At 40.6% G+C, this 17,344-nt stretch overlaps 1 protein-coding gene across 1 annotated transcript in view; it reads left to right on the top strand.

Annotated features, from left to right (window-relative positions):
• MARCO (macrophage receptor with collagenous structure) overlaps nt 1-17,113 on the top strand; it is a 69,009-nt gene extending 51,896 nt beyond the window's left edge. Inside the window, exons 13-17 of the mRNA XM_069067754.1 lie at nt 10,670-10,714; nt 12,373-12,453; nt 13,186-13,212; nt 14,831-15,004; nt 16,215-17,113. Coding sequence (XP_068923855.1) covers nt 10,670-10,714; nt 12,373-12,453; nt 13,186-13,212; nt 14,831-15,004; nt 16,215-16,345 — 458 coding nt within the window. The 3' untranslated portion in view covers nt 16,346-17,113. The remainder of the gene's footprint in view (nt 1-10,669; nt 10,715-12,372; nt 12,454-13,185; nt 13,213-14,830; nt 15,005-16,214) is intronic.
• Nucleotides 17,114-17,344: the final 231 nt, after the last annotated feature.

Genomic DNA, 17,344 nt, shown 5'->3' with positions numbered 1-17,344 from the left:
TGTCCAGTATAGGGGCCCCTGTCTTTGCTTCTTACCTTGCTCTTTCCAGTCCCAGCCCTTTGGTGATAGGCCTGGTAGTGGACCTTGTGGTTGGTGGGAAGACTTGCCCTCGGAGTTGATCAGGCCCCTTCCTGGCCTGCGTCCGCCACCGCGCCTTTCCGGCCTGCGTCCGCGCACCGCCGCCTGCCGCGCCTTCCCGGCCTGTGTCTGTGCACCGCCGTGCCACCGCCGCCGCGCCTTCTTGGCCCGCATCCGCCGCCGTGCCTACCCGGCCTGCAACCGCCGTGTCGCCACCGCCATGCCTTCCCGCGCAGGCCGCCCTCCTCATTGGTTTTTGAGCCTCTTTTGCCATTTGAGTTAGTCTATTTTTTAAGGTGTTATTTTCCTCAGATTTCATAATTTTCTTGCACCATTCTCATTTCTCTTCCCAATTTTTCCTCCACTTCTCTTATCTGCTTCTTAAGGTCCTCTATGGCCTGTAACCATCTAGTATTTTCCTTTGAAGCTTTTGGTGCAGGAGTTCTGACTTCACTGTCTTCCTCCTGTTCCATGCTTTGTTCGTTTTTGTTTCCAAAATAGGAGTCTAATGTTGGGTTCCTCTGTTTCCTTTGTTTCCTTTGCCTAGTCATGTTGCCACTCAATTACTTGACTTTGGGGCTTTTTATCACAGTAGGACTCTGCTATCAGACAGGGAAGCATTGTACCAAACTCTGGGGTTTTCTCAGCTGCCAGAGGTATTAGTTGGGTGCCCTCTCTGAGGTCTCCACACGCTCTGGCAAGCTGGACACACACCCCAGGACCTCCACCCTAGACCACAATCCAGATCCAAGAAGTTTAAAGCAAGAGCAATTACCCCTCAGACTGGTCACTTGGTCCCCCTACAGTCTGCAGGTCAGGAGCTGAAGCTGCCACATGGCAGGGGCCGTACTGCAGCCCTCAGCAGCTTCTCTCCCCAGGGGCAAAAGCCCATGCATTTCCAACTACTAGGTCCCAAAGTCCACTGTGCACTGACCTCTCACTTTGTCCTTAACATGTATGTGGTGATAAATATGGAAACAGCCATGGCTGCTGCTGATCTGGAGTCCCTGTGGCCTGGGGCTGGTCAGGCCACCCTGGGGCTAAAACCTCTGGCTTACAGGGGCCTGGGCTCTGCTCCCAGAGTGCTGTGCTGGATTCCTGCCCGCACTACGCCATCTTGACTCTGACCCAAGATTCCTTTTTTGATTATAACTTTCAGTTAGTCTGATTATTTTTATATTTTTTCCTCTTGATCTATTCTCCAAATCTGTTGTTTTTCTTATGTTTCACTTTCTCTTCTATTTTTTCATTATTCAAAATTATTTCTTGATCTCTTATAATTTTTCTGGCTTCACTTTACCCAATTCAATGTCAAGGTGTCATTTTCTTCCTTAAGATTCTGAATCTCCTTTTTAATTAGTTTAATTTCCTTTCATAACCTTCTTGTTTTTCTTGGATTATTCTTTTTTTTTTAAGTTTTTTTTTTCCATCTCTGTCATTTTATTTTTTAAGGTTTTGGGGTTTTTTTTGTTTTTGTTTTTTAAGATCTTCTATGAATTCTTTTTAGGCAGGGGACCATTTGCCATTACTCTTTGGGGGTTTCTTTACCTCAATATTGTCCTCTGAGGATGAACCCTGGTTATCTCTATTCCCATAATAGCTTTCTATGATTGGATATTTTCTCCATTGCCTGTGCATTTTTTGTGGCAGCAGCTTAGTTTTTGTAATCACCTCCAGTCCTGGGGTATGGAAAATGGTTCTCTTGCTCCAGATCTTCATTTCTCCCCTCTAGGCTGGTATCAGATCCGAACCTCCAACCTCCTGTAAGAGCCCACAGCCAGGGGCTTTCTGCCCCACTGCTTCTTTCTTCCCCCAGCTGCTCTTCGAAACACAGTTGGGTCTGGCATTCCTTGTTAGCATAAATTCTCTTGATCTTCCCGGGCTCAAAAACCCAACTCCAAAGTCATGCAAAAGTTCCTGTGGCAGGGTCGAGGCAGCCTCTCAAAACAACTAACCCCAGGGCTTGTAGCTCCTTGTTAAAATAGAACCCAGCCTGGAGGTGTTTACTCTTCACCAGGACCAAACCTCATCTGGGATTTTTCTTCAGATCTTCTTAAATTGTCCCAGGAATACCGTGTTTCCCCGATAATAAGACCTATCCCGAAAATAAGCCCTCCCCTTACTGTGTAAGATTCCTCTGAAATAAGCCCTCCCCCGAAAATAAGCCCTATTGAGATTGCTACTGTAGTGAAGGTGATCCCCTGTGCTACACGCTACATTACGGTACCCTCTGTATGCACTGTACCCCCCCGCTGTGAAACTCACGCCACGCTCCGAGCTGCATCCAATCAGAGCTGCAGCAGTGAGCGCATCATCCTGTTCTTCCCCAGTGATTTGCTTATTGAATAAAGGTACATTTTTTTGTTCACATTTACCTGTTTATTAAAATTGCTGTCAATGTTCATTAAAATAAGCCCTCCCCTGAAAATAAGCCCTCTGGTGTTTTTCTGTCCAAAAAAATAATAAGATAGTGTCTTATTATCAGGGAAACACGGTACCTGGTTGTGCTTCTATTATTTACCTCCACCCATACTTTGTTTGCCCTGAGGTGCTATTTTATCTTTTGTGAGGAAAATCTTGAGAGCTTAGAATTTTCTGACCTACTCTGCCATCTTCCCAGAATCCTCTCTAACTTTCGTACCTTTTAAAGGGTATTGAGGAAACACTACCAGGTGGTTTCTATAGTAGTTTCCTTGGAGTCTAATGAACTGCAAAGTTCATTGGGCTGGCTAACTCTGGGTAGCACCTATCAAACCCAGCTAGTATCAAACCCAGCTAGTATTCACTTACCATGATTCTCTATTATCCAATCAAATTGCAACAGAGATCACAACATAATAGCTCAAGTTTACTAAAGTTCCTTAGTGAGCAAAGCAAGTAAGCTTCGCCAACTCTTCATTTACCAGGACTCTATGTAATCATATTAAATCTCAGGATCTCATCCTGTACATCAACTACAAACCTGTCTTTTCTCATTTCTATTTTCCCTTTCAAATAAGAGGGAAAGAGGGTTGCAAAATAAAATAGGCTTTACCTCACTTAAACTCTAGATGGCACCGAAAAGTAATATCTGAAACTGACATTCTGATCCAATGAGGCTGCCAATCAGAAATCCCATAGTTAAAACTTTCCTTCAGATGACTGTTCCTATTGCTGGTTTCTTCAAACAACTCCAATAAATATATTTATCACTACCTGCTGATACTATAACCTGGGTCTTCAATCTCTTCATTTGCTAACTGCCCAATTTCTACTTCCTATTTCCTGGATCTTTCAGAACCATGATACCCTACAGCACAAATTTCTCAACATGGTCTTCCATGTTCTTGTAACTATTAATTCATACTTGTATTTTTCACATTTTTAATAAAAATATTTTTCTCTGCCCTTATAAACCATCAAACTGCTTACTTACAAATAAGACAGAACTCAATATTATTTCTTTTTGCAGGATGATTTAAGCCTTTATATTTATGCCACAGATCACTTTCTTGTGTGAAACTGTTTAAATTACATCCAAAAACTATTTTTTCATACATATATTTTAGCAATTTTTATTAAACCAAAATTCTTTTCCCACCATTTCCAGGCATCAAAACAAAAATCAACAACAGCAACAATATTTTATATTCTTGACTGGTTGTTAGAATTCTTTTACTTTATACAAAAGTACTTTTACTGCCTTTTGAGACTAGCTTGTCCCATGTGAAAAGGAAAGTGATTTAAGGGAATATTGCCTTACAACAACGACAATGGTGATGATGATGATGACAGCTAACATTTATATAGTGCTTTAAGATTTATACTTTCCAAATATTAGCTCATTTTATCCTCACAAAAACCCTGGGAGGTAGGTGCTGTTATTATCCCTGTTTTGCAGATGAGGAAACAGAGGCAGACAAAGATAAAGTAATGTGCCCATTGTCACACAACTAGTAAGTGTCTGAGGCTGGTTTTGAATTCAGGTCTTCCTGACTCCAAGTTCTGCACTCTATTCATTCCCCCACCTAGCTGCCTTACAATAGGATCACAGATGGAGAGTGGAAGGGGTCTTAGTGGCCATCTAGTCGAATGCCCTCATTTTAAAGATAAAGAAATGGAAACCCAGGGAAGTTAAGCAGCTTGTCCAAAGTCACATAGTATCAGAGATGGGATTTGATGTAATTGGTAGTTATATATTTGATATATATTATATATAGATATATATTATATGTATAATACATTATATATATACAAATTATATATTTGATATAATTTGATAGAACATGCCCATTCCATATCTTCTGTTATCTGTTCTGAATAACTGAATAATTATTTTTATGTCAGGGCCCAGGAGATGATAATATGAGAACAAATGGGGAGAGGGAGAGAGTTATAGTGTGGTAGAGTAGAGTCAGAGGACCATCTCTGATATGACCTTGGACAAGCCACCTTACTTCACTAGGCCTCACTTTCCTCATGTGGACAATGAAGGTATTGGACTATAGGGTCTGTGATATCCTTTCCAGCTCTATATCTAATATACACATATATTATATATACAAACTATATATATATATATATATATATATATCTGCATGTGCATTTGTAGAGGCACATGTACATATCTATATGCATGCATATGCAAATCTATATGGAAGGTTTAGGTAATTTAAGGTTATATGTGTATGTATATACACATGTGTATGTAAATGTATGTACAAATGAATGAATGTATATGTGTATATCTAAATCTAAGGTGTGGTTCTATGTACATGTGTATGTATGTGGCCACATGTGTATATATTATATAGCATGTAAGTATATGCCATATAATATACATGTGACTAGGTAAAGAGGCCAGTCTCTGTCTCATTTCTTATTAAGCCTTAATCACTGAGTGGGCATCGCCTCAGTCAAACTGAGACCTGTTAATGACATTAGCTTAAAAAGGCCATGGTCTCCCACAGCATCTAGGACCATTTCCAGTCATCCTGGTCTATATCTGGCCACTGGACCTAGATGGTTCTGGAGGAGAAAGTGAGGCTGGTGACTTTGCACAGCCCTTCCTCACTTAAATCCAATTCACTTGCATGTCATGGCATCAGCTCCCTAAGGTCATGGTTCTCTTTGAGAACGGACAAATAATAACAAAAACATGCATACATGCACATGCTTGTATACAAACTTATGGTATGACTTGTCTAGGGTCATAGGTCAGGGCAGAACCAATATGTGTCTGAGACAGAACTTGAACCCAGCCTTTATGGCTTCAAAGCCAGTTCTCTATCCACTATACTACCTCATACATATACATATACATCCACATGTGTGCATAGGTATGTGTGTATATGTATGTATAATAAAATCTATATGAAACCCAACATATTTGAAAAGTCATATGTATTGTATCATATAATGAAATGATTTACTGATATCTTTTTTTATATCACTCTCATTTGTGAGTGAATCAGTTCCCACCCTGAGGTACACACACACACACACACACACACACACACATACTTAATAGATACTTCCATTATAATAAAAAGGTACAGTTAAGCAAAACAAATCAACACACTGGCCAGGGCATAAGCACTTCTGGCAGACTGCATCATTAGCACACCAGGTCACCATAAACTGGATTCCTTCTATCTTCTTCTCTCTACCCCTTCTCCCATTTAAAAAAGAATTTCCTTTAAAAAAAATACAAAAATCATGCAAACAAAATCCTTAGTTTTCCAGCTGAGCTCCCCTGGCATCATCAGAGCACTTGAGTTTAGTTCAGTGTATTCCCTTGGCAATATCCTCCACTCAGGGAGTCACAGAATGCATTTGGAGAGTTAGCCACAATTGAGTCATTTAACAAACATAGATTGAGCTCTTATCGTGGGCAGTAAGGCAGATTAAGGATGTCAGTGTCAGTTATCCAAGAGGAAAACCAGTCTCTTTACTAGCTGTGTTAAGAGGACTGAGAAAGCCTTTGGTTTTGCCAATTAAGCAGTGATTCAGTCTTCTTCCCTTACAAAGATGGCAGCCTTCTGACAAGGGTCTTCCTCAGTTCTCATTTTCTCATAACTTGTCAGCATCAGCATCCTTTCTCTGCCTTCTACTGGTCAAAGAATAATTTTGTATACTCATCACACTTGATTCCATTTCCTCCTGCCTCCTCTAGGACTTTCCTCCAGTTTTCATATACTTCCTCTTTTACATCTTCAGTCTCTCCCTTTCCACTGTGTCCTTCCCACTTGATTACAAAAATGACCAAGTCTCTTGAATAACAAGCCTTCCCTTGACTCTTCTGCCACATTCCAGCTACTGTCCCATCTCTCTTCCCACTTCTTGAAAAAATTTCTATACCTACTGCCTCTTCTTCCTTTGCATTTATTCTTCTACTCCTTGCAATCTGACTTTTGACCCAAACATACTACTGAAATTACTCTCAGGGGCAGCTAGGTGATGCAGTGAATAGAGCACCAGCCCTGGAGTCAGGAGGACCTGAGTTCAAATCCAACCTCAGACATTTAACACTTACTAGTTGTATGACCTTGGGCAGGTCGCTTAACCCCAGTAGCCCTCCAAAAAGCAAAAAAAAAAAAAAGAAATTACTCTCAAATGTTACCAACAACTTCCTCTACCTAAATCTTTAGTGTTTTTTTTTCAATCTTCAGTCTCCTTTTGATAACTTTTGACACTGTTGAAAATGAGACTTTGGGCAAATTTCTTAATTTATCTGAGTCTCAGTTTCCTCATATGTAAAATGATTAGATAAGATGATTGCTAATGCTCCTTGCAGCTATAATCTATGATCCTATGACCCCACTTCCATTGAATATTCTCTCTTCCTTGTGTTTTAGAGACACAAAACTTTCCTAGTCCCCTTCCCCTATTTCCTTTTCTGGATCCACCTCATTCCTGACCTCTTATGTGAGTGTTCCTTCAAAGTCTCTGTTGGTCCTTTACTGTTTATCTTGGAAATCTCATTAATTTTCACAGATTCAGCTCTTTGTAGATGACTTCCAAATTTCCATCTCCAATCAGACCTAATGAGTTCTAGACTTTCATCTCCAGCTGCCTGAAGGACATCTACACTTGGATGTTCCATATTCTCTTGAACTTCACATGCCCCAAACTGAGCTCATTAATTTTTTCCCCATAAGCATGCTCTACCTTTTGACTTCATTATTTCTGTCTGTGGAACCACCATTCATCCAGTTTCTCATGTTATTAACCTTGAAGCTAAACTCCATCTACCTTCAGTTCAGTCGTTTCAGGCATGTCCAACCCTTAGTGGCCCCCTTTGGGGTTTTCTTGGCAGAGATACTAGAATGCTTTATTATTTCCTTCTCCAGCTCATCTTCCTCATTAGGAAACTGAGGCAAGCAGACTTGACCCAGGGTCTGAGGCTGGCTTAGAACTCAGGAAAATGAGCTTTCCTATCTCCAGGCCCAGCATTCTAACCACTGAGCAACACCTCCTTCTACCTCCTCCTTCTGCCTTACTCCTCATTTAATAAATTGTCTTGATTTCATCTCCATAACATTTCTTACATCTCTTCTCTATTCCAGTTGCCAACACCCTCATACATTTCTCATTACTACCTACCAGGACTATCACAATAGCCTCTTTGAAAACTCCCTCTCTTCATTTCTTTCCTCCTCTAATTCTTCTGGCCGATCATCTTTCTAACCACAAAAATCTGGAAATTGTCACTCCTCTATTCAAATATCTTCAGTGTGGCTACCTAACATCTGTCAAGTAAAATTCAAACTTCTCTGCCTGGCATTCAAAGCCTTCCACAGCCTGGCACCATTCTATCTTTTCAGCTTTATCTCATATTTCTTCCCCAGCAACTTTATGCTCTTAGCTGCATTGAATAAATTTTTATCTACCTTATCTCTCATGCCCCTACCCCACCACACACACACACACAGTGTTCTCATGCTGCCATACTCTGTTCTTGGGATATTCTCCTTTCTCTTTTCCCTTTTTGAATATTTCTTCATCCTTTAAAGCCCAATCAGAAAACCACCTTCTCCACTTTTAGGGGAGAGGAATATTTTGTCACAGGTAGAAATTTTAGATATTTTCATTGGTTCATACATCATGAGTCCCATTTGCATTTAACCAGGCCACCACAAAAAAGATTGGTTCAATACTAACTTGTCTGATATCATCCTTAATTCTGGCAACCAGAGTAAACATAATATTACATTTTTCAATTTCAGGAACACAGAAATTAAAATGTGAATAAATCTCTGTATAACACTCCTGTAATATGCCCAAAACAATTCAAATATCCTTAAACTGTAGCCTCCTATGATGACTCAGAGATACATTTCTGAATCTTCTCGGTCTTCCCATTGTCCAATAGCCTGGCAATACCTTGTTAAGTTAGTACTAGAGGCCAGATGTTACAATCTAGGGATCTTTCCTTAGTGATATTTATAGACATATTTTTCAGTGTCACAATGTTGGTATTCCCCAAATCAAAGGGACTATGGTATTTGTCCAGTTTTGATTAACTCAGGCCAAGTTTTCAGATGGGAACTCATTATGTAAAAAAGGCATTAATCAGTAGAATATAATTTATAGGTGTTCCAGAAGAAAACAAAGGCATCCCAGTTCACTTAATTGTCCTAGGAAGAGTCCTCACTGGCATATATGTGTATGTGTAGGTCTAGGTCTAAGTCTAGGTCTATATACACATATAAAATTCTGCCTCCAGGGATCATATTAAGGTTACAGGGTCAATGATCTAGAACTAAAAGGAATCTTAAAAGCCATCTAGCCCAACCCCCTCATTTTAGAGATCAGAAAACTGAGGCCTGTGGTAGATAAGTGACTTACCTAAGTCACATAGTTAGTGAATGACAGAATATCAGGAGCACTGGTTTCCAAGCATCCCTCTGATACAACCTGTGTGACTTCAGTCAATCACATAATTTCCCTATGATAAAGTTTCCTCATTTGAGCAGTGAAGCTGATGAACTAGATGTCCTCTTAGATCCCTTCCAATTCTAGACCTATGATTTTATGATGGCATTGGAACCTAAGTGCTCTGACTCCAGATTCAATGTTCTTTCCAATGAACTATGCCATCTCAATACTAAGTACCAAACAAAATGATGCTCAAAAAATTATGTCTGCAGAAACATTTCCAGGGTCTTCATTAACTGCCCCCCCAAACAAAATTCATCTAAATGTATTTTTGTAAAATGATTGTGATTGGGAAAGAAGAATGACAAACTCTACCTGGAAGGTCTAAATTCACATAAAGTCTAATTATCTGTACTGTGATCCCTTAAAACAAACATTTAATAAAAGAAAAATTTCTCTAATCTGAATGGCAGAAGTCTCATTCTATAACTAGATATTTTATGTTTCTATGGTGGCTCCTAATCTATTTGTTTGAACTAAGGCCCCCAAACTTTATTACCAGTTTGAGTGCTAGTAAATTACAATATATTTGTGAATTTCATCTCACAATAGAGACCAAGCCTCTGTCAATATTTTTACATATTGACACAATTATCATTCCAAATGTGAAATTATTCTTCTTCACAGAATTAGAAACAGTTGCTGTACTCTATTAAAAGTATTCTTCCTACTTCCTGACTTTAGTCCTGATATGATTCACAGATTCCCCAAAATAATCAAACTTGTGGGGCTCCTACTGTGTGCAATGCACCCAGATCTCCTAATGGCTACCATGCCATGATTGAGTCCCCTGTGTCAACCCATGAAAAAGTATGTCTTGGGACTCAATTCTTTATGTATGAGATAAAAATTGCACAGTATCTCAATTCAGTTTACCCATAGATGTTTACTTTCTGTCCCTAGAACATACCCTGTTTTCCTCCCTCCAAGACTTAGTTCAGTCCTTCTCTATGTCTGGCCAGTCTTCCCTTTTCATTTTTTGTCTACTGAATGTCTACCTACCCTTTAAAGCCCAATTCAAATGTCATCTCCTCCTCCTTGAAGCCTTTCTTGATCCCCACCATCCCTCTCCATAAGCTTCCCCTTCAGACTTCTCCAGTGCCTTCATGCCTTCATGTATTATTGTGTTTATGGCTATTGCATGCTTAATAAGTACTTGTTCACCTCCCACTCTGTGGAAGACTCTATACTGAGTGTTGAGAGCCAATAATGAAACAGTTCTTGTCACCAAAGAGTTTATAATCTTAGAGCTATGTGCACTTACTAGATTATAAACTCTCTTAGGGCAAGAACCACATCTATATGCCTAAGCTTTGTGCTTCCTCCCATGTCCAGCAACAGGACATGTTCTGTACACAGGGAGCAGTGAAAAGTTTTGTTGAATTACTGCATAACAGACAGGCTCAGGCAGGGAGTGTGAGGCCTGGAGAGCCAAGGTTTATAGCCCCATTTGGTTCTGCTGGACATGAAGACACAGGCTAGTATTCATCTGCAATTCTGTCTCCATTTATGCTAAGTGAAGGGGCCTTTTAAAAATCCTAGAGAACCTATGTATCTTCCCTCCTGCATTAATCAGACAATAAGTAGAAAGTGTCTTAAGATTAAAAGTGTCTAATATCTAAGTTGTATTATCTTCTCCCCTCTCTTTTTTCTTTTTTTGTTTTTCTCTTAGGGCATCAAGGACAAAAAGGGACAAAAGGAGAAGCGGGAGTTTCAGGTAGAGTACTTGCTTGATTTTAATTTCTCAAAGAGATGACTAGAGTCTCTTCATTCAAATGGCAGGTCTCTGTGACTTTGAAATGTACACCAGTAACTTCCTTCTCTCCTTTCCCTTCCCATTTTCCCCACCCCCCCAGTCCCTGAAGTTGTAATGAACTTGAAGGGACTATGAGGAAATCTAGGACTTCTGGTTCTTATACCAGCTTGGGTGTGCTGTGGAAGTCAACAGATCTTTTGGGGTCCCAGATTACTCTTGTAAAAAACAGAAGAGAGGGGCGGCCAGGTAGCACAGCGAGTAATAGCACCAGCTCCAGTGTCGGGATGACCTGGGGATCGAATCTGGGCTCAGACACTTAGCACCCACCCAGAAACACCTGGCCATGTAACCTTGAGCAAGTTACTTAACCCCAATTGCTTAAAAAAAAAAAACAGAAGAGAACAATGTAAATTCACATCCTGAACTGGGGTGGGAATAGGGATGGGGGATGCTAAGGGGAGCCGTCAGAATGTTTAGCTTATGTACAAATACATTGCACTTGGATAAAATAAGGTGACTATGGTCACCAATTGTGCAAGAGACTTTCTAAAATCACCGATCTGAAAGGTTTGGTTCAAATCACCCAGTCTTTGCTGTTGAAGCCCACAAACCTCTACCCTCCAAACAATTTGCACCTCCTTATGCTGCTAGGATCATAGAATCATACAAACAACCAGAAGTGTCCTCCAGTCTAATTGCCCCATTTTACAGATGAGGAAACAGAGGTCCAGAATGGTTAAAATTATTTTGTCAGGTGTGCACAGCTCACATCTAAGACAAAATTTGAGCCCAAAGACAAAATTTGAGCCCAAATCTTCTCAACTTCGAGATAACATATTCAAACTGGGGCTTTTACCCAAAACCAACTATCTAGGATGCCAAAACAGCTGGATATAGACAAAGAGACACATCATCCAGATTATTTACAGAATTTGTCCTGGTGTTTGGACTTGTTTAGCCTCACCAATTCAAAAACTGGACGATGGGGTACTTCAATCAGTTGACCACTAGCCTAGCAAAGCAGCTTGAGCTACATCAGGCCAAATAACCAGCTTAACTGACACTCTTCAGCTAAACTAATTCAATTTACAGATTTTTATACTCTTCAGGGTTTTGTGAATGTTGAACTAAAAAAGATTATGAAAGGAAGGAAAAGGGAGAATATAATTTCTTTTGGACTGGCTTTTTGATTTTTCATAGGTCTGCTTCCTGATTTCTGTTAATCACAGATTTGGGCAGGGAGGCAGTACCAATTTTAGTGACTGAATTATACATAAATTACTAAGTGGGAACAACTTCTGACAAATATCCTCTAGTTTAACCTCCTCCTTTTACATAAGAGAAAATTAAGGCCAGAGGAGTTAAATAACTTGCCCATGGTCACATAATTAGTCTTCTGATTCCAATCTGTATTTTTCCTACCATCTTTTGACCTCAGTGGAGTGTGAGGACAGCTGGCATCCTCACAGAAAGATCTGAAGATCTCTTGCAAATGAACATTCATTCCCTGGTAATTCTCTCATCCCCTCCTGCTCCTCCTTGCCACTCTCACTCTACTAGGTTCCTCTTATAAAAAGACTGGCATAGGAACCTCATACTACCTCTTTTCTCTGCTGTAGGTCCTCAAGGTCAGAAAGGAGCACAAGGAAGTGTGGGGAGTAAAGGTGAACCTGGTGCCAAAGGAGAAAAAGGAGAAAAGGGTAAGGCTGGGTTTGGTTTTTGTGGAGCCTGATTTCAAGTTTTCAGGGAGATGGATTTTCACATAGAGCTTGAGGTTGTCACCCCACCCCCTCCCTCTAGGGAGGACGTCAGTAAATCTATCTTTAACAGATGGATCCCATTTTAATATCAATCAATGCCCTCTGGTGAAGATTCTATAGTCCCTTCCTATAGCCCTGCACTACCCAAAAGTTCTTTCTCAGATCTAACTTAAACCCTTTTGCCTGCCTATTAAGCCCATATCTTTGTTTGTTTGTTTTTTTGGCCTTTTTTTGGCGAGCAATTGGGGTTAAGTAACTTGCCCAAGGTTACACGGCTAGTTTTGTGTGCGTGTGTGTGTGTGTGTGTGTGTATGTGTGTGTGGGTAGGTGGGTGTTAAGTGTCTGAGGCCAGACCAAACTCAGGTCCTCCTGACTCCAGGAGCTTTACTCACTGCACCACCTAGCCACCCCCAGCCCATATCTTTTTTCTCAAGAGTAGAGGTGGATAATAATTTAAACTGGAAAGTGTCTTCAAAGCAAATTGAACAAATTCCTGTGGCTCATTTCAATTTAATTCAATACTACTAATAGGTAACACTGGACAGGACAAGGGAGAGCTTGATCTCCTCTCCCTCCCTCAGGCTCCCCTTGTCCCCCACCAATTGCCCTAAAGGAAAGAAAAGAGATTCAGATTGACCTACCTTCATAATGACTCATTTTCTTTCATCACAGGAGCCCAAGAGATCCAAAGAAACCCAGGTATTGCCCACTTTTATCTTAATTTATCCTTTAGGGGAAGAGAACACTAAAATATTCTGATGTTTTAACATGTTGTGGAGATGGCCCCAGGGTCCCAAAAGCCACATCAACTGGCAGACCCAGCCATAAACCATCATCTGATTCTAGCTCAGTGTACCTCAGTGGTTCACCGGAAGAAGCTTGGTCACCATCTTGTGGGTTGGCTTAAAGAAACAATTAAGGCATAGAAGGCCTTGAGATTTATGTTGGTGGAGGAAGTACTCATACTGATAAAACCACTTTGAAATATCAAAACATTGCATCTTTCAGTGTTGACACAGCTAGAAAAGGCAGGAGTGAGCTACCAAAAAAAATGATTTTGGTTTTTTTCCCTCCCAGGAGTGTTATTCTTTGCTTTGAGGAATCAGGAGCATACCTCAGGCAAACACTCAGGGCATACTAGAGAACTGGTCTATGGTCTCAAGCTCCAATTCTCCAATTCCTTTTTTGTTTTTCATTTCTTTTTCTTATTTTGTCAAAACTAATCAGACTGAATTTGCAAGACCAGCAAATATTCAACCTGGTAGGTGCCCTTGGGGAATGCTTGCTCCCTGAAATTCTAAGAACTACCATCCAGTGAATGGTAGTACTTCATGTGTATTTGCCAAAGGAGTGCCAGGTAGTTCAGAGACAGCCAACTTCAGGGTCAGGAAGATTGAGGTTAAACTCCTCCCTCAGAAACATACTAGTTAAGTGGCCCTAGGAAAGTCAATCAACCTCTTGGTTCCCAATCAAACAAGTCTATAAGTTGTAGGGCAGGTTCCTGATCTGCAAAGATCTGACAAAGAAAGCTTCCTCATGAGGAACTATATCTCTAAACCAATGAAATCACAGATTTGGACAGATAACCAAATGTGGAAGGAAGGGAGGGAGAGAGGAAGGGAGGAAGGAAGGAACCAGGGGAGGAAGGAAGGGAGGAAGGAAAGAAGGGAAGGAGGGAGCAAGGGGGGAAGGAAGGAAGGAAATGAGGGAAGAAAAAAGGTAGGAAGGAAGAGAGAGAGGGAAGGAGAGGAAGAGGAAGAGGAAGGCTACCAGAGAGAAGGAGAGAGAGGATGGCTACCTGATTCCAGGCATGAGAAAAACACGAAGAACACATGATCTGGCTAATTTCTATTAAAAATATTTACTTTAAAAAGCACTCTTTATTTTAGAGTAGCACTATAATTTAGCAGGTTATATAATGTGGTTGTTAAATTCAAGTGGATAGAGTAAAAATATGTTGGTAATTAAGAGCAATAGAGTTAGAGGGTATTGATTCTCCAAGAGAAAGAGGTCTATGGTCCTGGACAAAGTAAAGCAGAAGGTACTTTGGGTCAAGCCAGAAGTCACAGGGATGCCAAATGAAAAGGGCTAGGAAAGAAGTCAAGAGGATCTTACTAGAAAGAGTTGCAAATCTGAAGAAGCAATATATAACATCTCAGAACCAATGTGTAAGGAACAATGGGTGGCAGTGAAATTATAGTGATATCATGGTTCAAAGCCCCTGGATTTCTGTCCCTGGGTCCCATTGACATGACTGTGAGACAAAACAATGGTTTCCTCACATTTTCCTTGCAAATCTTTTCTACTTTCCCCACAGAACAACAAATCCAGGTTAGAATTCCTGGTGGAAGGTCAAGAGGCCGTGCTGAAGTTTTCTACAATGGTGTCTGGGGCACTATATGTGATGACTCCTGGGATGATCGGGATGCCACTGTCTTCTGTCGCATGCTGGGTTACAGGAGAGGAACAGCAGTCTCCAGTGAAGGAGGAGGTAAGTCACAAACTGAGAGCAAACAAAAAAGTCAGTTTTCCTCAGATACCTATCTGAGGGATTCATTACCAATTCCAATACAACTTTCATAAATTAAAGCCAATGACTTAGAAATCTTTGACTCAAAAGGATCTCCCTCAATATCCCATAACTTAAAATTTTCATTTGGGTTATAAGCCCTTCTCGAACCCAATATCCCCAGAGATAAGCCCAACAGCTATTTACACCCCAGTTTGAATTACTTTAATCAGCTAACCTGATGACTTTCTTCTGAACCCCTAGCCACACATAGTGAACTGGAATCACATTATTTGTGTGTGTAGCGGGGGTCTTGAAAGGAACACAAGGGTGAACTGATGTGGGAGTGTTTGGTTATCTTTGTGCAGTTAGAATAAAGCTTGAAGGTTTAGGACACCTGGAGAACAGCAGGAAAGGGCTCCTGAAGGGAGAAATCACTATGGCCTAGGGTGCTCTGGGAAGATTTTATGGAGGAAGTAAAACTCTAAATAGCATCTAGGTTGTTCTAAGGCCTGGACTCATGAAAATTCATCTTCCTGAGTTCAAATCTGATCTCAGACACTAGCTGTGTGACCTTGGGCAAGTCATTTAATCCTGTTTGCCTCAATTTCCTCACCTGTAAAATAAGCTGGAGAAGGAAATGGCAAACCCCTCTAGTATCTTTGCCAAGAAAGCTCCAAATGGGGTCACAAAAAATCAGACATGACTGAAAAATGACTGAACAACAAAGAACCTAAGCTGAGCTTCAAAGTACAGGTGCCATTTCCAGAAGTAACAAGGAGGTATTGGGGCAGGAGCAGAGTATAGGAGCACAGCCCCAGCAAAGGGTAGGAAATTTAAGGGGATATAGAATAGACCAGAGGTTATGGCAGTAGGAAGAACTAGAGGCAAGAAGACCAGATGAAAGCCCACTATATAGTAGTCAATGTGTAATGTCAAGGTCCTGAACAAAGGCAATGGCAATGATAAGAGAGAAAAGGGAAATGAGAGACAATCTGAAGTTAAAGTCCATAGGACTTAGCAGCTGAATGAATGTGATGCACACTCCAAGACTTCCACCAAACCTTTTAAGAAGACCCTAAATTTTAACTTTCTTAGATAATCTGCTATTGTGGATAGGACTGTTATAGGTTGTTTTATCCTGAGTTGGAAGCCTTGGATTTCATTATCTTTTTCAATGTTCATTTGAAAGGTTCTGGAGAAATTTGGTTGGATGAGGTTTCATGCAGAGGGCATGAAAGTAGCCTCAAGGATTGCCAGAAAAGTTCCTGGGGCTCTCATGACTGTCACCATGGTGAAGATGCTGGGGTAATATGCGGCTGATTCCCACAGAGAACATCCCATATTGTCCCCAAATTCCTTGAAGCCGAAGTTGTAACCTGATCGCCAATCCTTAGTTAAATGACTAGCTTCACTCACAGGTGTGCCATGTTAAATACACACTCTTGTTGATGTGTGGGTGATTTCACTCTATCCTTCCTATGCTGCCTATGGAAAGATCTTTAAGGGAAAAAAAAGTTCTGCTTGAAACACTCACTGGTTGTGTTTTCTTTGACTGAAGCCATCACTGAAAAATTAAGCTAATTCTTCATTCCTGGACCAGAAATGGATCCCAGAAAATTACCTGATGCAAACCCCTTGAAGCCCCTTGAAGCCTCTCGAAGTATCCCAAATGCCAGTTGCTCCCTTTCCTTTTGTACAAATGCAAAGCAGGGCAAAATCGATGCATAAACATATTAGACAACAGGCTGTGTATCATGATATGCTTTCTATGATGCTCTCCTTGTCTCAAAGAAATCATCTCACCAACTCTCTGTATGCCCAGAAAATCCAACAAAGTGGTCTGATAGTCGAGGTGAAATTGATGGGAATGTTTGAAGTAAATTGGAGATGGATATGGGCAAAATATGAAAGGTCTATCTGTGCTTTCTTGAAGAAACAGGAGACTTGGACATCATCCTTGAGACCTTACTTTGCTTTAGGACAGAGATTCTTTACATATTTGTGTCATAGAGCCAATGGACCTCTAGCCAGAATAATATTTTCAAATGAAATCAAAAGTTATTGAAAATAAAGATGTAATTTTTTCCCATGAAAGTTCTCGGACCCCCTGAAATTTATTCATAGACAAATGGATTGGTGGACACCAGGTTATGAACTCTTGCTTTAGAGGATAACAAGGCAGGAAAAAATGTTATAAAGCTATAGTGGCAACCACACTGGTATACCCAGGGTGGTTGCTAGCACAGGTTTTTAGATCTGCTTTACTAGGAAAGATAACTGTTTAAGCGGTCAACAATCTTTTTTAATTACATTCACTAG

Source organism: Petaurus breviceps, unplaced genomic scaffold, assembly GCF_028583685.1.
Source record: "Petaurus breviceps papuanus isolate PSGF00001 unplaced genomic scaffold, PetGlider_PUasm1.0 90752, whole genome shotgun sequence".
Classification (NCBI taxonomy): Eukaryota; Metazoa; Chordata; class Mammalia; order Diprotodontia; family Petauridae; genus Petaurus; species Petaurus breviceps.
Note: the sequence above shows the minus strand (reverse complement) of the source record. Positions and strands in the feature narration are given on the sequence as shown.